This window comes from Osmia lignaria, chromosome 8 (genome assembly GCF_051020975.1).
Source record: "Osmia lignaria lignaria isolate PbOS001 chromosome 8, iyOsmLign1, whole genome shotgun sequence".
Taxonomy (NCBI): domain Eukaryota; kingdom Metazoa; phylum Arthropoda; class Insecta; order Hymenoptera; family Megachilidae; genus Osmia; species Osmia lignaria.
In genome coordinates, this window is record NC_135039.1 from 15,898,417 (window position 1) to 15,920,085 (window position 21,669).

Sequence of the window (21,669 nt, forward strand, 5' to 3'; positions counted from 1 at the left end):
AAAAATGAAACTAAAATTTAGTAGGTACCGACGTAGAAGAAAGAAAAATAAAAAGTATTAATAATAATTATATGATAAGCGAATAATCCGCATTAAACGAAAAGGAAAAACCTCGCGGGTAGAGGATGGATTAAAATTAGAATCGTCAAAGATATCGCTTCTTCTTTTTCTGTTTAAGGACTTAATCGAGAAACGGATATACATACATATATGTATGTATGCAATATATGCATGTGTATATGTGTGTAAATATATATATATATATATTTATATATATATATATATTTATATAAATATCGAAATACTTTGAAAAGAAAACTCGCGACTATAAATAAATATATGTATATATATATTTAATCTAAAGGCTTGAATAGTCTTGGGGGAACTGACAACTGAATTACACGTTCAATATATGCCGGTACATTACATACAAACGAACGTGTAATTTTAAATAATACAATATTTTTTACGTTTACAACGTGACCATGCTCCTTCGCATCCCATTAGCATATATAAAAAATATATTTGGAATACACGCTTTCTCCATATTGCATTTACGATTTACCATTTCTCTTGTCTTGTACTATCCTTTTATACAGTTTACAGTTTTGAAATATTTAAGCAACTTGTCGGAACATTTAAAATCCATTCCATTTCACGAATAATCCCGTCTCTAATAAAAAAATACCAATGGTGGTTTTAGGAAAACATGGTTTACGCTCAGCGAACCGGGGATTTTTTTGTTTTTTTGTTTGTTTGTTTGTTTTTCATTAAATTTTCACTCTTTTACTTTTTTTTCAGCATCTGTTCCTGTTTTAAAATGTATTCACGAAATATCTAACGGATATTGTGTTAGTTTAAATTCTAGCATTAAAGAACATCGTTTCCTTATTTAATTCCAGCGTATAAGGTATATTATATTATACTTAATATATGGCTCGGCGTTTATTTCTCTTTCATATATCTTTTTCTTGCAGTATATTTATCTCACCCTGCCTGCAGGACCCTGACTTTTCCTATTTGAAATAGGTTTTGATTTTAGTTCTTTCTCTTAAAGAAGAAATATTATAAAATTGTATAGCAAAACTCCTTAATGATTCAGATCTGGGTTCAAGAATCAATGGATCTTTTTGAAATAAGGAAATCCTTTTGATGCGTCGCGTCGTTCGAGGTACTAGGGAAAGGTACAGTTCTGAGCCGTTACTGTTTGAACAAAAAGTTTTCTCAACTTTTTGTGACTAGATTGTTACCGAAGACTCTATTTTCCAGGTACAAGACCTAACCATTATCAAAGAAACCTGAACAAGTTTATCGAGAGCAAAGACACAAGTCTGACTTAATACACAGAAAATATATAATATTAAATTATGACATTTGTCCATTCGAATAGTAATGGAACTCTAAGGATAACTTACAAATGATAGATTATAAATTAAAAATAATATTTGATTGCAACATTGCACGTAGAGTAACATACATATTATATATTTTCCCTTCATTTTTGTACCCTGCGCTGAAGGATCAAAAACCCAGCGTATCATTAATTTGATTCGTTTTCTTTGCAGAAACGTCAAATCATATCATGCTCCGAAAAGAAACGCCGAGCCAAACACCAAGCCAAAAAATTGTCCTATCTATAGGTAGAACTTCCAGTTTGATACTGGATATAAAAGGATCTCTCCTTAGAAGAATCATTTCTAATGTGCATCGAGGACGTTTAAAATTGTCTTCTAGTCTCAATGGAGTGTTACCTCAGACAAGGGGAGACTCCTTGTTGGAACAGGTTTAACAATGTCGTTGGAAACACGAATAAACACAAAAGAGATCGCGGAAAACATTGAAGAGCGTCCACCGACGCTGATGGAATGCAACGGTTTCTTAATAGTGTGTCCATTTGTTTGTGGTCAATTTGATATGTCAAAGAAAACATCTCCGAAAAAAAAGGAACGTGTCTTCATATTTTATAATATCAAAGTAAACGTAGCTTTGTATACATATATGTGTGTGTATATATATATATATATATTATATATATATTATATATCGCATATTATGGGAGAAGAAACAAAAAGGTCCTTCTTTCTTTTTTTCTTTTATCGCCCTCCCTCACCTTTTTTTCGTTTTTTTTTTTCTGTTTTTGTTTTCTTTTAAGTATTATTAACGTCAAGTAACTAATGCAAATATAAATAAAGCTATCAGAGGCTTATTAAGGAATGAAACCAAGTTTATACGCGGCTACGCGTTTTGCTTTCTCGCATCTCTCATTTTCTCTTTCTTACCCTTTCACTCTCCCATTCTCTCTTTCGTTTCGCTTATTACCTAATCATAGAATACATTTAAACATTTGTACTTTAACTGACTAAGCAAGGATTTTTTATAATCGTTTAATATTCTTTAATTTTTCACTTTTTTTTTTCTTCTTTTACGTGTGTGTCTGTGTGTGTATGTATATACATATATATCCTTTCTTTCTTTCCTTCTTCGTATTTCCCTTAACTCTAGAACCACTGATACACCCCGTAATTATTACGTGTAAACGGAACTCAACAAACGAATTATCATAAATAAATATTAACGAGAAATAAAACATTAAAATATATATAAAAAAAAAAAAAAAATTCATTGCGAACAAAGCGCTTTTCTCCCTCTTTGTTTCATTCGTTACATTACACCGAGAGCAGTCTGTCTCTTATTTCCCTTCGCTACCTTTCTTTTCAATTTTCATTTTGGCACTAAAGAATTTGACCATGTAAAGTGGATGAAAAAAAAAAAAAAAATATATATATATATAAAGAGAAGAAAATAAAATAAAAGATCGTCGGAATGCGTGGTCAACTTAAACGCAAGATTTACCACATTCTTTTACTTCCTCTCGCAAATAAAATATAAGCTGCTCGTTTTTTCCCGCAAATAAAAAATAAACTGCTCGTTTCCTCTCGATTTAAAGCCACACAAGTAAAATGATGATCACACAGTTTTAAGGGAATCTTATTTCGATGAAATGGAGTTAGAGAGGGAAGGAGAAGGGTTCAAACGGTTAACGAGAATATATTTGGCTTGAGATCTGCACGTTGTCTTTAAAAGAGAAAAAAAAAAAAAAAAAAAAAAGAAAAATAAACAAAGAAATGCAAAGTCTTAATGCTAATTATTCTTAAATTAATCTACATCTACCGAAGGAATTTATGGTTAAAAATAGGATATAATATTAGTAATAATAATAATAATAATTTGTAAAAACGTAGCGTAAATGAATTAACAAAAATAAAATTCTAAGGTTCGATTGAAAGATGTTAGGGAGTGGGTGGTGGCACGGAGTTGAGAGGCAACGAAATACTTCAAAATTCATGCCTTTGGTCACTTCTGTCGTGAGTATTCGAAAAACAAGAACAGGAAGAATATTTGAATCATTAAAGGAAAAAAGAAAACAAAACACGAAGAGAATTTAAAAAAAAAAAAAAGAACAATGATCAAAATGGGATGGATAAAGGAGAGGTAAAGGGTGGAAAACAAAAAAAAAAAATTACAAAAGAATAAAAAAACGTCAAAGTCATGTGGGAAAGAAGAAAAATAAACATAAAAGAAAAACACTACAAAGTGCGTAAATAATACAAAATGAACCGGAAACTATATTCCCTATTCATTGAATGATCGTCATGAATGGTAAAAACGCACACATCCAGAAGAACAAACAATAAATTCATGTCAGCAAAAAAAAAAAAAAAAAAAAAAAAGAAAAAAGAAGAAACACTACCACAAATTGTATTAGAGTAAGTGTTCCCTAATCTTGATACAGAACACATATATAATGCCTCAACAAAAGTAAAATTAATATGACTTAAATGATGACTTACAAGAAACGAGTAAAGCAATGGAAAAAATGCTATTAAAAAGAAGAAAAAATAAAGAGAAAAAAAGCAACAAAGAAACGCACTTGTTTTACGTAATGAATTAATGAAATACGATTCCTCTGCGAACTTGTTCTATTATTTTTTCCCTTTCTTGTTATACAATACCGAGCAAAGTAGGCTTCCCTTAATTTTAAAGATTTTAATTTAGAAGAGAATTAGTGTTATTTTTATTAGCGATTAAGTGTATAATTAGGAGATATGGATAAATGAAATAAATATTAAAGTGGTAGGGGTAACAGGCCCCTGTATGTATGGAACCCTTTCGACGCTCGCGTTATTCTCCCCGGGGAAGCCATCGTGCAGGGTACCGTTCCGACGCTAAAGAAGATATATGTATGAATGGTTCTCCTTTTAAATGGATTTTTATATAACGGATAAGTCATGTTCGATAAAAGATCTAAACCAATCTGTTCGACTTGCCAATTCTTGTTAGCACAAACACCGTTGGGGGGAGGCTAAGTTTCATTTAATTACGCTCTGTTCTAGCTAGTAATCGGCCACGACACAGCTTCTGGAAAACCATGACTTAAAAAAAAAAAGAATTAGTAATCGAAAAAAGATGAACTTTTTCCTTTTCTTTTTTCTCTCTTTTCCAGAACTCTAGGAAGACTATGATTAACCGTAGGCTAGAATTCAGTTAATGTTGCGTCTTTTTTTCATTTTCAAATCTTATCGTTAACGTGTATATGTATATATATATATATATTATATTATATATCATGTGTGTATGTGTGTATATAGATATATTATATATATATATATATATAAATAATTGTATGCGTAGATGCCCCCGTCGATATTCGCAAAAAACACGCGAGTTATTTTACTTTATTGTAGTGTTTAAATATGATACGATCTTCGAAATCAGGAACATGTTTCTTTTTAATTCATATTTCTCGATTTGAATCGTCGGTTCTTTTTCTTTCTTTAAAAGCGTTTTCTGTTTTTCTATTACGCAATATAAATTTCCTGTTCTTCGTCAACTTTACGGTTGGCAGACAACGGCTTTTTATAACTCAATACATTCGTACACTTTCATGACACGGCTTTTCTTTTATGGTTGCAGCAATTTATATCGCAAATGTATTTTTTTCCCCTCACTCTCGCGGGCTTTCGATCCATAAAAAATTTAAGTAACCAGACTATGCGTTACAAGATCGATGGACCAAGCGTTATAACGTGAAGAGAAATAAAAATGTGATGATAAATAGATAATAAATAAAAATCCGATATTTATATCTGAGGTAAAACTTCATCATGGCTAAATTCTTAAAATGCCATGACTTAAGCGCGCCATTTTTCTTTGAACGTTTGGTCTAACGATAAATAACACGGGAAATTTGTAAGAGCCCAAAGTTATGTACTCTGTTACATCCTGGATCTTACAAATGTCATATAGAATAAAATACACATTTGTTGATCATTGCTACAGAGACATCTTGGATGCACATTGCAGAAACAATAAATATTTCTTGTAAATTTTTTTTCCCCTTGTTTTTCCTTTCTTTGAAGCTGCATATAGATAAATATCGAAAAAGAATACAAAAAACGATTAGAGAAACCGAAATCGTGTCGAAGTTTTTAGGTGGCACCCAAAAAAGGCCTTGGAAACTATGATTTGTTTTTGTTTTGCGATAAAAACATTAGATTAGTTAAAAGTATAGTACATAGAACATATCTGAATATATCATTCGATAGACTGTATTTCTCTTGTCTCATAAACTGCTTACAATAGAGTGATATATTCATTATTTTTTTGTCATTTAATAATTATTAGTTTTTAACAATGTAAGCAGAGCTTTTTTTTTTTTTTTATGTAGTTTATGTAGAGAGTGACTATTATAATTCTATACATATTAGGATAATAAGACTTTTGAGATTGTAAAAATCATCAAAAAATCTATCACAATTACCATTTACGTAACAAGTAATCCTCGTTTCTTTTTTTTTTTTATATTATTATTGTAATTTAAACATCAAGGCAAATAAGGGGTGAATTTCAACAGTGGCCTAAATTAGCCAAGTAGTCTTCCACAGATAAAAATATGTAAATAGAGTAAATCTATACTAAAATATTCAAGTATATATAAGGTGAGCGTAATATAATAATTTTGTGAGGTAAAAGACCCTCTTCATTAATGGTCATCCATTCGTTACACTATGAGTTCATTTTTTTTTCTTCTTCTTCTTCTTCTTCTTCTTCTTTAAATACGACTGGCAAAATTTTTTGCAACATATTCTCTTTATTTTTTTTTCTCAATATTTTCTTTTTTTTTTCTTTTTTTTTATTCTTATATTCAATGTACCACTAGAGACCATTGATGGCATTGTGTCGGGTGTTATTGTGCATTAAACAGAAATACACCTTCCACAAGGCATTGCTAACAGCATCTCATTGGTACCTCTAATCATATTTACCTAGCAACAACATCAGAGACTCTGTAAGGACACAACTTATCCTGACGATACTATTATCACAGGCATTATTTATATAACTCTGCTAACCATGACTATTAAATACTTCAGAATTACTTTTTTTTTTTTTTTTAATATATATAAAATTAAAACTTCTAATAATAAAAGATGATTACGACTGATTAGCTTAGGTGTACATATGTAGGCTTCGTGCAACTTACTAGAAATTTTACGCGCAAATTTTTTTTCGAGTAACCCTCTATTATTATTCCTGCATTTCTTTTTTCACGTTTCCCCCATAGTTTAACTCTTTCTCTCCTCTCATCTCTTATCTCAGCTGTTCCCTCTACGATAACGACCAATTCTCTATTTAGCATAGCCAATTGTCTGTATGCAAAAAACAAATTTGTTGAAGCTATTCAAATAGAAATATGTATATGGATGTGCTTTCTAACATTTGGTATGGCAAGATAGTTATTCACATTCAATCATTATTGTAGGTAATGTAACACAGTATAGCTCTGCCCATTATATCCGTATTACATGTTGTATACACATTGCATTTTTATAATTTCAATTAAATCTTAAGGCTGATCATGTAAACAACCCTAAAAAATATGTGTATTTCTATATATATATATATGTATGTGTTTTACGTGGATTTTTTTTCATCTTTATGGATCATGTTTAATATATACATAAATAGAAGTTATTTAGCAAACTGTACGTTGTTTTTTAATTTTTGTTTTTAAATATAGATAAAGTATTGTTCCTATGATACCGGTGGTATAATTTACTTATGAACCTTGTATAATATATTACACGACCGTTCCACAGTATAGTAAAATGTCGGAACGATTCTGTAATTTTTATAACAAATACATTTACATGGTATGGATGTATTATTCGCTAGCACCACGAACCAATTATTCACACACGCATATATATTGTATTTATATGGTGGACCATAATAAAGCATCCTGAGTAAATATTGTAACCATTATGTGTCTCGCCTATTATTTTTTTTGTTCTTTCTTTTAACAATGTATAGACAGGATCTATTATCAGTGGCAAGTCTAGACAATTGTTTTCTATTTATTTATCCTCGAATATACGTCGTGTACGATTCCTCGTTTTGTAAGACATTTAAATGTTTGATTTTTCAACGTATTGTAATCTATACCTTTCGCATTAACGTTACATCATATAATCTCTTTCCCTCTCCCACCCCCTTTTGAACTACTAATTTCCAAATGCACAGAGAAAAATCGCCAGTTTGTGTTTTTCAGTTTTAGTTTTTTTTTTTTTTTCTTTTCTTTTCTTTTCTTTTCCTATGTTAAGCTTCGTGCCTGCCACAACGAGGGGTACTGTTTCCTTTCTTTATTCGTTTCTTTAGAGATATGATATGATAAGAGCAGGAAGTACTACTATGTGTCGCAGCATGCAACAATTCTCTTCCTTTTGCATTAAGCAAAGGAACCTCCTTTTCTATTTTCCTAATTATACTCTCTCATTTCTTGACGAGCTTACTGGATTACCTAACGATTCTTAACGAAACCTTAGAAACATAGTGCGTCTACGAATATATCTCGAAGTAACGTAACGAAAGAAAGAATTCGTATTATTGGTTTTTCTTTCTTCCCTATGTGTATATACTTATTGGTTCCACCGAAGGACCAAGATATAAAAAAAAAAAAAAAAAAAAAAAAAAAAAAAAATGAAACAAATATACGTTGCTTCGAGTACGGATAAAAATCAACGTGTAAACAGTGCTCATTAGAGACTAGAATAATTTGATTTGTAAACATACCTAAAATACTGACGAGTCGAAGATGAATCAATCGATTGTGACGGAAAACTATTGTTCTGTAAGTTCCTTCCCCCTCTCTTCCATCTTCATTTTTGTTTCTTCTCACTGTGTGTAGTGATCCGATTCGATTTCATGGTTGACACGGTTGTTGACTTTCTGTCGCTGCTTTCCTTTATTGCTTCGTTTTCGTTCTTTTTTTTTTTTTTTTTGTTTTTAAATTTATCTTGGCAGTTTACCAAATGCAACTCGCTAAATCACTATTTATACTGTTTTTTGGTCGGAGACGTACGTTCACCTTTTTCTTCTTTCAAATATTGTTGTTACTTTCATAAAACAGGGACGCATTTATATATGTGTGTATATATATATGTATGTATGTTTTTTGTTTTCTTTTTACAGACTATTAAAAAGCTGCATGCTGCACTTGTTTTTCTATTACTTCGATAGGCCCAAATCTCAAAGCACTCGATGCCACGTATTTAGTTTGTTGGTTGTATAGTATTTAATCGATTCGTCCTTCGTTGATAGCAGAGCGATCCACAAGGAAGTTCCACTCGCTGAAGAAAATTACGACATACTTGTTTGGTCTGCTTCCTCGCTTCATGATATGTAAAGAGTGTTCAGTACGAGGACGTGGTGATTATTTTTAGCCAAAGTTACGATATACCCTTCGGAAGTTATTTTCAAGCCACAACATCGAGATACCTGTTAAATAATTAATAATTGTACAAATTTAAAAAAAAGAAAAAGAAAAAACAACAGAAGAAGAACGAGACTATATAGTAGAGAAGAAAAATGGAAACAAATCAAAGCACATCTCTGTTTCCCCAATAAATATTAAGATTTACCTTGACATACGGACACTCAAATTCAGAAATCAAGGAACCATCTCTTGAGAAAACAGCCACGTGAAAACGATTACCATGCGAATCTCCTATTAATATATCTCCTGCATCGCTAATATCGATCCCATTCGGGAAGTTTGTTACATTGTCACAGCCAATGCGACGCAAAAACTTGCCCTCTTCGTTGAACACCACAACACAATGTCCTTTGAAGTCGCAAACAAAATATTCTTTACCTGTGAATCGACACGATTCTTCATATAATTAAATCTTACTTTTGTACCGATTTATAGAAGAATCGTTTGCTCACCACTAATTGCAATATCACTTGGTTCCCTCATGTATTCACTGCAATCAAACCACCTTAAAAGGTCTCCTGTATCACTGATTACAAACACTGTTGGTGATACACTATCAACAGCCAAAATGTGGCCCTCGCTAGTAACAGCTAGGCCAGCTACAATATCGATGTAACGAATTGCTATTTTTTTCATAAAGTGACCGTTTTTCGTAAATATCTGCATCCTAGATCGTTCGTTTCCACGGTCGCAAACAACAAATTTACCGCTGTTTCTCATCACAGCGACTTTTCTCGGATACCACAGTTGTCCCTCTTCTTTACCAGGAACACCAAATTGGAATTTGAAAATACCAGTCTTTTCGAATATCTGAAACGAAATATTTTATTACAGATACTCTTTACTCATCCTTATTCTTTATAGGTACGCCTTAATACCTGAATTCTATGATTATTTGTGTCAGCAACAATAATATCCTCATCGGCGCTTAAACAAAATCCATGAGGCGAGCTGAATTGACCTTTGCTGGGACCTAATTGCCCAAATTTACACCTAATGTGCATGGGTGTTAACTTTGTGTTATTTGAACGTGGATGAGCATAATTTCCAGATCCGGAACCGGTTACATTGCCAACAGTATTTCCTCCTACCACTACAGGCATATTATGCATCGAATCCCCGATTAAATCGTCTACAACAAACATTTAGATAGAATCAACTGCAAGGAGATTAAATTATAAATGATAAATTATAAAGGCGATCTTCTTACCAGCCCCCTGTGAAAGTATGGGTGATGTGGAGGAAGATAAAGACTGAAATCCTCCATTCAAAAGACTGTTGGCAGTTAAACCCAAATTTGGCGTATCTACAATCGCGGGCGAAGGACCTCTACCCAATACTAGACCACTACCACCATTAATTGTCGCGTTTCCGAGATCTATTGATAATTCAAAAGTATTATCCAATCTATGAGAGGAGAAAAAATAAAATCAATGTCACCCCGGCTTTCTTACCTTGATTGCCAAGAGTATTTCCTAATTTTGCAAGAGCTTGCAAGTTATTAATTGCATGACTGGTGGAACTCAGATCACCAGCAAACAAATCCGCTAAAGTGAACGGTGGAGTTGGGCTAGGATTTGAGCTAGGTCCAACTACGTTTGACTCTCCAACCATTTCAACCTTTTCTGCTAAACTGGCTAGCTGCTGTAGATTGTACTCTTGAATACTGGTAAGGCCGTGAATGGGACCTGGAGGAAGGGATACAGGAGGTGGTGGAGGAGGAATATTTTGAGGACTGGACGTAGGGGGTATAACAAACGATGGATCACCTTCAAACGAGGATTGCATGGAAGCGGGAAGAGAGATAGGAGATCTTGTACTAATTGAACGCGGACAGCCCATTGAAGTATGAACGATCTGCTGAGTTGTAGAAACCCCTGGTACTGTTGAGATTGGTTCGGGAGTAGATTTCGTCACCGGTGTCCTCTCAGTATGAAATTTTCCAAATACATCCTGAAATTATCCATTTTATATAAGATTTCAGCTAATTTGAAACTTATACCATCTTTTTTTTCATACATACTTTTACCGTTTTTTCAAACTGGATATAATCAGTTTGAAATTCGATAGAAGAAGAAACATTTGGCTTTGGTGTGTTTTTTATTAAATTCATTAACTGTGTTCCTACGATACGGCGAAGTGCGAGGATCTCCACAGCGTCACCATGCTCCAAAAGTCTAGAGGTAAAACGACAAGCATCTTCTATTTTCTCCACAGTTTTCTCAACGCTGCAAAAACAAAAGAGTATTTTAGTATATTAGAAAAAATATTTAACGTATTCTTTGGTATAAATAACACTCGTCTGACCTATGAAACGTGTCCATTATTTCTAATTCTCTATCAGAATGTAACTTTTCAAGCTCAACCAAGGCATTATCACGACATTTTTCTAAAACAGCTTTATAACTCTGAAACGTCTCTACGATTAGATCTTTAGCCTGATCGTGTTGCGCTTGTAGTTCGCTAAGTGCATTTTCTAACTGTGCAGACATCTGGTCACAGTCTGCGATCCTTGCTTTACTTTCATTCATCAACTTTATCAGTTCTTCTTTTTGACGCGGCTCTGCGTCTACCAATCTTTCATACTGATGGTCTGGAGCTTTGTGTTCAACCAGTAAACATTCATTGCATATAGGTTCCTGACGAAACAAGTAAAATAAAAAAAAATTAAAAATAACGAATGACACAATAATAATAACAATAATCCATACTATGTACGGGCTCAGTTAAACTGTTAAATGAATAATTTAATATTTCAATTTATTACCTCGCATGTTTCAATAAAAATATTTCTTGCATAAAATGTTGAAACGATAAGTATACTAATTACCTGACAAGTATAGCAGTAAAACTTCATATTTTCAGCAGGATGATACTCGCAAAAAATAGGTTTATGTATCGGGATAGCTTCGTTGGATTGCTTCAAATCTTCAAAAGCCACTACCTTGTGACTTTCAAAACAGCGCATAAACTGGTGCGCAGTGTTGCAATTCGGGCATAAGAAGTTGGCACAGTCCGAACAACGCGCAACTGCGCTTTCTTTGGCTTTACACGAGGTACAGAGTACAGCCATGTTCTCGATCGCAGACATGTCAAGTATATTAGTTAAAACATAGTCGCACGTCAATGACGCGGCACCCTTAGAACTAATGGAAGTTTCTTGTTGACATAGAGGACAGATTAGGACAGAGCTGACCTTGGAGTCGCCCGCCTCATCCATCAAAAGCTTGTCCAGGCAAGCCTCGCAAAACACATGAAGACAAGAAAGCACTCGTGGAGAACAAAGTTTGCTCATACAAATAGCACATTCTTGATCACCGGACTCGCCGGTACCACAATTTATCTCTTCTAGAGCATCCCCAGGATTAGAAGTTTCGTTGCAGCCATTAACGCTGTTAATGTTTCGCTCGCTGAAAACATCTCCGTGTTCAACCTCCTCGTTCTGTGTAATACCAGTTCCAGCTGCTGAAACTGATGCTGCTCCGGATGGAACAGCTACCATAGATGATGCCATTCCGCGATCTCCCTTTTCTTTTGAACGATTGTATTCTTGTTCCGAATATCTTTAGTAAATTCGTGTCGAGAAATAATGGAACTTAAGTTTTTCCTTCAACGTTCCGCTCTAGCAAACAAGACGATGAATACCTATAAAAAAGAAAAAGTTCCACAGATTTTTCAGATTACGAAATACGGGAGCCAAAGACATCGCAGCACCGATTGCGATCACGAAACAAAACACTGTTTCACAGTTGACTTCTAATGATTAATTTTATAGGTGTGCACAAAATAATACTTCGGGTGTTGCAATGCACACAGAAAAAATTGAATTAATCTGCAATGTTCGTTATGACAACTGAATTTCCGTTTTGTGTATTCAGTTCTGCACCAACAACTAACTTCGCTTTTTCTATTTTTTTTTTTTTTTTTTTTTTTTTTTTTTCTTTTGTATGGAGACAAAAATTACCCTTAATCTATCTGATATCGTACGCGTGTAACTTTATTCGATGTTAATTTCCTATTTTTTTTATTTACATTTACACTGTTTCACTAACTCTCAAATGCTTACCACTGAATTTGTATTAAATTTCCGTTTTGAACACGATCAACGTTTTGGCTTGCGTATCGAGTGTACTAACAAACATTATTGATCACGCGAATTCCCGATTTCCTTGTAACTGTACACAACGATCGTTTTAATTTCAATCGTTATCGATACTTCGATCGGAAATATTTCAAACTTTTTCATATGTAGAGCGAAGAAATAAATCATTCGAATCCAGAAGAGTTGACCCCAATGCAGGAGCCCTGCAAACAATTAGTATAATGATGGTGTACTTATAGACCCGTGCATCAGGGCTCAAAAAAACTCCCCCAAATTTCGTCAAGTCGACGACTGCAGCGACATCTTCTAATTATTCTACGAACCATCAAATGTTACCGTTCTGAACTATGAATGGTCACATTGATCTATTTTCTAAATGAAAGATTACAAGATATGACCATTTTTCAAACAAAATTTGTATTAGCAATGAAACATTTGTTATTTACTACTACAAAATCTATGATTCTGTCATCGAGAACATCTTCAAATAAAAAGATGCAACCAAATGATTTCAGTTCTTTTCTCCATACATTTCTATAAAATTGTTTAATATACTCTTTAAACAATTGAGAATCTCTTGTAAATCTTCAATATTTATAATTTTGTTTTTCTAAAAGTAATGAAAAATATAAAACTTGTATGTATGTACCATTCTAGAAAGTTTCATATTACAATTTAGGAATCACTGATTGTGATTTTATGGTGCAATGTTCAAGGAAAACGGTATGTTACGTGCATATCACATACCAGAATAAAGGAATTGAAAAAATTATCAGGTTGATTAATTTTTTTTCTATGAAAAAAGCTCTTTGTCAGATATATAAAAAGCAATTGATTGATAAGAAAAAATCTGTTTTCCTTCCTTTTTTCTTTTGCTGTTTCGATTAGTCAGAAGTCGCGGGATTTTGTAGATAATTCAATTAATTTAATTAAGCGGAACACTATTTTCCATAGCCTACCTCGTATCCGGCATTGTCGCTACTTTTTGGAACGCACAGTCACAGATATTCTTATATACGTGTAATTGAATTAATATTATTATTTAATTAAATAACGCACGACCTAGCTCCGAACAGTTTGCTTTTTCTATTCTACCATCGACTGAGAAATTGATTAAACGACTGAATCCGGTAAGAAAATTCACACTTTCTCTCATAATATATATATATCTATCAATAAATAATACATTAAAGGCAATAACTTTTCATTTTTCGATTCATTTAACGTGCTCTACTCTATTTTCAGGAATATGAAATGGCCAGAATTATAGCAAACATAATTATATATTTGTGCTTGGTGTGTAGTATTATTAGTGCTAATGAAGATAACGATAACATAGTTGAAAATGTAAGATCCGAAACGGTATACAAAACACCAGAGGTGCCACTGGTTGAGACTTCTTATTTAGTGGAGACATTTAATGATGAAGAAAAGTTTAAAAATAGATGGGTGTTGTCAGAAGCAAAGAAAGATTCTATAGATGAGGATATAGCTAAATACGATGGTTTGCATTCTATTATTTGGCTTATTTATTTATACCTTTAAAGTAGAACTATAATATGTATCGTTTAAACAGGAATCTGGTCTGTAGAAGAGCCCAAAAAACATGCACAAGAGGGTGATCTAGGATTAGTGCTTAAAAGCAAGGCTAGACACGCCGCTATAGCTGCTGAATTATCTGAACCATTTTATCTTAAGGATAAGCCATTAGTTGTACAGTATGAAGTAAACTTTCAAGAAGGTCAAGAATGTGGTGGAGCTTATTTAAAGTTACTCACTTTGGCCCAGGGGCATGAAGATTTAAAAAAGTTCCATGATAAAACTCCTTATACTATAATGTTTGGACCTGACAAGTGTGGAAACGATCATAAGGTGTATAATATAAAAGCAAATTTCACTCTTACAGAATCATTCAACAAATTGACTAACTCATTGTTTTTATCTAGCTGCATTTTATCTTCCGGCATAAAAATCCTTTGAATGGTTCTATAGAAGAGAAACACTGTAAGAAGCCAAGAGAAAGATTAGAAGATTTCTTCAAAGATAAACAACCTCATTTATACACTTTGATTGTTCGACCAGATAATAGTTTTGAAATCAAAGTTGATAATAAGGTTGTAAATTCTGGCTCTCTGTTGGATGACTTTACTCCACCTGTTAATCCACCTTTGGAAATTGAAGATCCTACCGATGTTCAACCAGAAGACTGGGATGATAGAGAAAAGATTCCCGATTTATCAGCTGTTAAACCAGACGACTGGGACGAAGATGCCCCGGCACAAATAGTCGACGAGGATGATGTTATGCCTAAGGGATGGCTCGAAGATGAACCACCCATGATACCTAATCCCGATTCCGTTAAACCCGAAGATTGGGATGTCGAGATGGATGGGGATTGGGAACCTCCCGAGATACCAAATCCAAAATGTGCAGATGTGCCAGGTTGTGGACCATATAAACAAAAGATGAAGAAAAATCCACGATACAAGGGTAGATGGTCGCCGCCCCTGATCAACAACCCTAATTACAAGGGAAAATGGAAGCCTAGACTGATACACAATCCTGATTACTTTAATGATGAACATCCATTCCGGATGATGCCTATTGTAAGATTTTTTTTTTTTTTTTATTTTTTTATTTTTATACGTTGCTTATATGTATCTTGTAAACCCAAGATATAGTATTAAACGTTTGCATTTTGTAGTTTGCTATTGGTTTTGAACTTTGGTCTATGTCCACGGATATTTTCTTTGACAATATTCTTATCACGGACGACGAGGAAGTAGCGGCAAAATGGGCAGAGGAAACATTTGAAGTACGTCGTGCTAGAATTGCGGAAGAGAGCGTAAGTAATTTTCTTTTTCTGTTCAACGATTAATTATACAATTTATTTGGACGTTTCTTTAAGACTGATTTAATAAGCACTGTGGTGCGACTGGAAGAATTATGATTAATGTTCACTATGCCATATAGGTAACTTTATGGGGTCGCATATTGAAAGCTACAAATTATAAACCAGGCTGGTGGGCGCTATATTTCTTATATTGCGCGATACCAGTCGTATTATATGTTTGGTACCTACTGAAACGACTTCGTGAGGTATATTTGATAGTCATTCAAATATACGAATTGTTTGCATTATTGATACATAAGCGTAACAGTATGATGCTTAAACCAGTAATGCATTTCCATAGACCATTTGCAAATTAGTAGAGTGTTATTAATCATACCATGTATGTACATATTTCTTTGCTATAAATTAAAGCAGTAGTAATACCAGTTACAGTATCAAATTTCTGCTGAAGAAACAAAGTTGAAACAAGGATGTACACACTCAAGAGTGTTTCAATATATTATAAAAGGAAACACTAAAAATCCGTTCATAACATTTGAATTTGAATCTAGAAGGAGCACAGTGTGAATTGTACAATTGTGGAATTCACATGTAAGTTAACTTGTAATTTTATAATTATTTTACATAGTGGAGTATATGGCGTCAGATTGGCACATTTACCGCGGAACATCCTTGGATATGGGCTGTATATATAATAGCTGCTGGTTTACCTATTCTGCTAGTAATATATTGTTGCTGCTTTGCTTCTCAGGTATAATAAATCACAAACCCTTATTTTTTTTTTTTTACATGAAGAATAATAATCAAACACGTACAATATTTTTAATTCAATGATTTGTAGTTATATTTTAAACTGACTAAACGAGTGGCAAATATTAAACCTATATCTTGCTTAATTTTTATTTATGAATTTCTGACTTATTAAAGGTACTTAAGATTTTAAGTATCATTATAAGAATTATTTAACTGGCTTTTTAGGACAAATATGACTTAAAGGATGAAGATAAGCAACCTTTAGAGGTGAATGAAGAAACTGAATCCAAACAAGAAGAAAACGAAAATCCACCTCCTATTAAAGAACCAGAAGGAGAAGGAGAAGGGGGGGAAGAAGAAGAAGAAGAAGAAGAAGGAGGAGGAGAAGGAGAAGAAGAAGGGAAGCAGAATGAAATTGAAGAAATGATTGAAAGTGAAGAAAATGTTAGTAAAATTCTTACGTATCAATGCAATACATTTTGACGATTCGTTTAAATAATTAATCTGCTTCTATCTTAGGATAAGCCAGCAGTGGGTGGTGATGGACCACGACGAAGAAAACCGAATAAAGAATAGAGTTTATTAAACTTAAATGAAAGAAATTCATATTACTGATATTTATGTAAAATTCACATTCCACTTAACACTTGCCATTGTGGACATTAGGATTTTTCAGTGTTAATTACACGCAATATGATCACCAAGAACCAGACTTTTTAATAGGTATCTGGTTCTAAAACATAAGTTTTCATTACATCATAGCTTGATGCAAATGATTTCACGTCGAACATGTTTCTTACGTATGAATGAAATACTTACACAAAAATTTGTAAGAATGATGTTCAGTGTAACTGTTTATGCCTTAATAATATGTAGCAACATAATTTTGTTAATTGTATATTAAAAACGAATAATAGAATAAGTTTCTTCACAATTTCTGTACAACAAACGAATGATCGTGTGTTTAAACTTCCGTGAATTATGTCACGTGGTATTTTAAACACACTATCTATACGAAACTTATAATATTTAGTTAATGTTCTATTAGGTATTTATTATAATATTATTCAGTGTAATAGACTTTCTTAAATGTTTCATTCTTTTGCCACTATGTTAATAAAGTGTACGATGTGAATGAAATACTTTTATGTAGTATACAAAGTTGTATTATTTATAAATGTTAAGTTTGAAATTGTTTAAAAAGTAATTAAATTAATACTTTACGAAGACCTTTTCTTCTTTCATAGCAAACTCATTTTTGTTTGTTTAGTGTACGGAACTAACGTTACAGAATTATAATTCATATTTTTCTAAAATCACAATTATATTAACTAAAATTAGATTTACACGAAAACAAATTACTTACTGTATATAAAAAGAATTTTATTTTGAAAGACTTTGTTTTAATTTCAAAGGAAACAAACGAATTATTTTACAATATAAAATAAAAGCAGTCTTTTTTTAAAAGTGATTGTGCATTTTTTATAAGAATATCTATTATAATACAATTTGTATTGAACCATTAAAATAAAGTCGTATTTTTATTTGTAATACTTTCCTACTTGTATATCCTTTTCATTTAAGATTGACATGCTTTGGTTATTCATTTTCATCAGAGTAAATTTTTTAAGTTCACTAACACTTCTTGAACTGTGTCTTAATGATACATTATCTAATCGTTATACGTCATATGTATGTATACATCTTAGGTACAGATCACAAAGTTAGATAAACATCGGAAGGAATTAACTTAGGGACTAGCAGAAGGAATACTGGAATTTTGTATACATGACTTACAAGTAGGTACTGCACGTTGTGAAAAGTGTCCAGCTAGAACAGTATGCGCACCCATACATCGTGTACAGAGCACTTCTCCACACGACCAACAGTGATGCTAAAAAAATATTTTCTTCAATTTTTCAAAGCTTAGTTATGCTACATTTAATCTTACCTTTCTATTAAATGCATCAAACGTGGTAGAACATGTGCACTCCTCTATATTTCGTAATAATTTCCAATCTAAAGAAACCGTTTTCAGTTCATTTTCTAACTGAGCAATTTTTAATTTGGATTTCGTCTTTTCCTCGTGATTTGCTGTATTTTCTATGATCGTATCAGATAACGGATCCTTAGTAAATTTATTATCAAATTTCATTTTTCCTTGTATGCCTTTCTTTTGAACATTATTTAAATTGATTATTGAATTTAAAGAACCAACTCTCTACAATGGTTACAAATAATATTAGGAACCAGGTGAACGATTAAGTCATAAAAAGATGGTTAATTTATATCTTCACCTTTAGAAGAAGCTTGACGTGATCTTCTAAGCAACTAGTATGATCGTGCATTACTAAGAGAAAGTCTTCGTATGTTTCTCTCGGATGAATACCATTTTCAAATCTAAAATACATCCCTCGCCACAAACTATAAAATTATATTACTAATTAATTTGCAATTTTTTACTACATGAAAATGAAAGTATAAAAAATATATATTACGCGATGCTGTGCGGTGCCAATTTAGGTTGAAGTACAAAATTAGATTCTTTATTAAAACGATTGCATTTATAAAGCGGGTTTATATATTCGTGCATATTATTTGCTAGGTATCCCCATAGAGAATATGTTCTCTCTGATACTCTGAAAGAATTGTAAATAAACAAAATAATACCTTTTCATGAATCATGTAAAACCGTTCGAATCGTTATAACAGTACCTAAGAAGGTGCCTTTCTTTTTCAGAATTTCCTATAAAAGTACCATGTTGACAGCTGTGTACATGATCATGAAGGGTCAATAAAAAAAATTCATTAAATTGGAATTTGTGTGGATACTGTTGTAATAATTGGTACGTTGCATCGATAAACTGCGTAAATATTGGCGCTAACTCTTTACTATCACAGTTGATATGACCACAACGGTCGCTAAATTTATGTCCAAACGATAGCCAATCTTTTTCTATCAATGCCTAAAATATTAATGTATATACGTTTAACAAGAAATATGAGCTTCGTAGAAAGTTAAAACTTTTAGAACACTAATTAACTTCTTACTTGGAAACCTTGAATCGTTCTATAAAATGGATCCAACAACAATGCGCTCAATGAACATACTTGGGCAGTGCGATCCCATCCATCGCTACAATGAACTACAACACTGACGCCATTTGAAACCGCTCTAGCGATAAACCAAGCAGTTTCCAATATGGATCGTATGTGTTTTAACCATCCACTACTTTCCAATCCGCTTAAAAACGCAGACATCGTTGTCGTCCTTTGTACTAAATAAAAGTTGTTACATTTGAATGATAATTTTAGGGATAATATTAAAGATAACAAAATACGTACATTCTATCAGCTTATTTAAGCTGGTTCTCATTACATGTATGTTCTCAATACCAAAGAAATGAAACTTTATATTGTCATAAAAGTTTTCATTTTCATATCCTTTCCCTGCTGCCCTGTTGGCAAAGGCATTGATCTAAATGAACAACATTAAGGATTAATTTTTAGTCTGTTTTATATATATATATATCAAATTAATGATGAACTAACAAAATACTTAACAAAATTAGTTACAAAAATACCTTGGATGATGTTTATAAACTTACGCGCGGTCGTGTATCCACAACATACATATACTTTGAATTAAAGTTTGTACGTAAAATATTATACATCATTTGTTCATCCTCAGGACACCTTGCACTGAATCCTGATAAAGGTTGACTGCAACGACAAACGGCAGCCTGCAAAATATTTGATTCATAAACACATATGCTTCTAAACTTGCTTTTTAATATTTATACCTTGTTAGAGTGCAAGTATGTTAAAACTGGTAATCTTCCTCTACTTCTAAACTTTGCACTGCCTATTAAAGTGCTATTAGCACACGTGCTAGGTACATATAAATATTTTGGATAAGTGTCACAAAGCTGAAAATATGATTATTATTGTTATAAACTTTAAACACATTTATAAATCTTATAATAATCATTATTATATTATGTACTTCATAATTTGTATTTAAGTATGTCAAAGACCATTCATCATTTGGGACTCCCTGCCTTTGAAATTCACTTTGTACATTAAAAAAATTCCATCCTGCATGCTGTGGTAAAGTATCTTTACTTGCTTGATAATTAAAACAATAAAGGTCCTCTATATTTGCTAGAAACCCAATATAAGTATAATGTTAAACATTCCAATTATTCAAAATCAATGAATCTGTGCATTTACCTGGACAAGATAATTTTGATAATGTAAGATATATGTCATGGCAATCTCTTTCTTTTGGAATAACAAATGTTACAATAAAAAAATGTTTACATTTAATACACAACGGAGAACCTGTTGTAGTTAATGGTTGTTTTTCTATGTTTGAAATATGCGTATATAAAACCTGCAATATAGAATATGTTAATCACTTTTATAATTTACATCACAACTTGTAATGCTATGCTATAGTTGTCTCTTATTCTTACCCAAATTTTTTTCTTTCCACTTTGTTCGGTGAATATAAGATGCGTTACAGTTAAATAGAGAGTACCAATAGAATGATTATTACTGTACTTGTCTAATATTCTTACATTTTCCACCTAAAATTAGAAATATTTAAGTAACAGTGACAGGTAGCATAACCCAACATAGTTATGTTTCATACACTCCTGAATGAAAAAAAGAAATTATAAATTTACATATTTTATGAAAGATATAAACTTTTGAAGCAAACATATGAGATATAAAGGAAAACTTTTTATCAATACTGACATATATAATGCGTAATAAGTATGGAATAACATATTGACAGATGTTCGAAATCATAGTATGTACTGAGAGAGCTTTGTAATAAATAAAATAGATATTTATTTTGATACCTTTGGAATCTTTATTTGATCCATTTCGATCTCTATTCACAATTGTTTACACCTGCTCAACCATCTGATAATTTGTATGTATATAAATTGGGTACCACTGACACAGACTTATCTTAAAATCCGTGGTGCTCAACTTAAATACTTGATAAAAAAAATATTATTTTCACCTCGATAAATAATTATTTATTGAATATTTTGTTATAAAACTTGTATGAAAAAGAATAATTTGACGACAGTGATGGTTATCGATGAA

General features: G+C 32.3%; 3 protein-coding genes across 7 annotated transcripts; 1 reads left to right on the top strand and 2 right to left on the bottom strand.

Annotated features, from left to right (window-relative positions):
* Positions 1-8,316: 8,316 nt before the first annotated feature.
* LOC117606823 (protein meiotic P26) lies at positions 8,317-13,191 on the bottom strand. Of its 3 annotated transcripts, XM_034329779.2 has the most exons (11): positions 12,903-13,191; positions 11,667-12,481; positions 11,144-11,475; positions 10,860-11,064; positions 10,606-10,789; positions 10,291-10,524; positions 10,047-10,214; positions 9,715-9,968; positions 9,289-9,646; positions 8,982-9,214; positions 8,317-8,838 (listed from the first exon to the last, which is right to left on the bottom strand). In XM_034329779.2, the coding sequence occupies exons 2-11, from the start codon at positions 12,348-12,350 to the stop codon at positions 8,734-8,736; spliced, it is 2,757 nt and encodes a 918-aa protein (XP_034185670.1). In that variant the 5' UTR covers positions 12,351-12,481; positions 12,903-13,191; the 3' UTR covers positions 8,317-8,733. The 3 variants fall into 3 exon arrangements, with proteins under 3 accessions (XP_034185670.1, XP_034185668.1, XP_034185669.1); XM_034329777.2 differs by having other exon boundaries at positions 10,291-10,789; XM_034329778.2 differs by having other exon boundaries at positions 10,291-10,789; positions 11,667-13,191.
* Positions 13,192-14,192: 1,001 nt separating this feature from the next.
* On the top strand, positions 14,193-17,204 carry LOC117606428 (calnexin). Of its 3 annotated transcripts, none has more exons than XM_034328835.2 (7): positions 14,193-14,442; positions 14,515-14,810; positions 14,885-15,544; positions 15,643-15,783; positions 15,912-16,037; positions 16,771-16,989; positions 17,065-17,204. In XM_034328835.2, exons 1-7 carry the CDS (start codon positions 14,193-14,195, stop codon positions 17,119-17,121), a joined length of 1,749 nt encoding a protein of 582 aa, XP_034184726.1. In that variant the 3' UTR covers positions 17,122-17,204. The 3 variants fall into 3 exon arrangements, with proteins under 3 accessions (XP_034184726.1, XP_076545728.1, XP_076545729.1); XM_076689613.1 differs by lacking the exon at positions 15,912-16,037 and adding an exon at positions 16,421-16,543; XM_076689614.1 differs by lacking the exon at positions 15,912-16,037.
* Mtmr6 (Myotubularin related protein 6) lies at positions 15,551-21,556 on the bottom strand. Its single transcript, XM_034328825.2, has 13 exons — positions 21,417-21,556; positions 21,024-21,137; positions 20,779-20,941; positions 20,552-20,709; positions 20,349-20,474; positions 20,154-20,288; positions 19,891-20,023; positions 19,597-19,823; positions 19,261-19,511; positions 19,044-19,184; positions 18,843-18,969; positions 18,497-18,766; positions 15,551-18,439 (listed from the first exon to the last, which is right to left on the bottom strand). Exons 1-13 carry the CDS (start codon positions 21,438-21,440, stop codon positions 18,296-18,298), a joined length of 2,013 nt encoding a protein of 670 aa, XP_034184716.1. The 5' UTR covers positions 21,441-21,556; the 3' UTR covers positions 15,551-18,295.
* Positions 21,557-21,669: the final 113 nt, after the last annotated feature.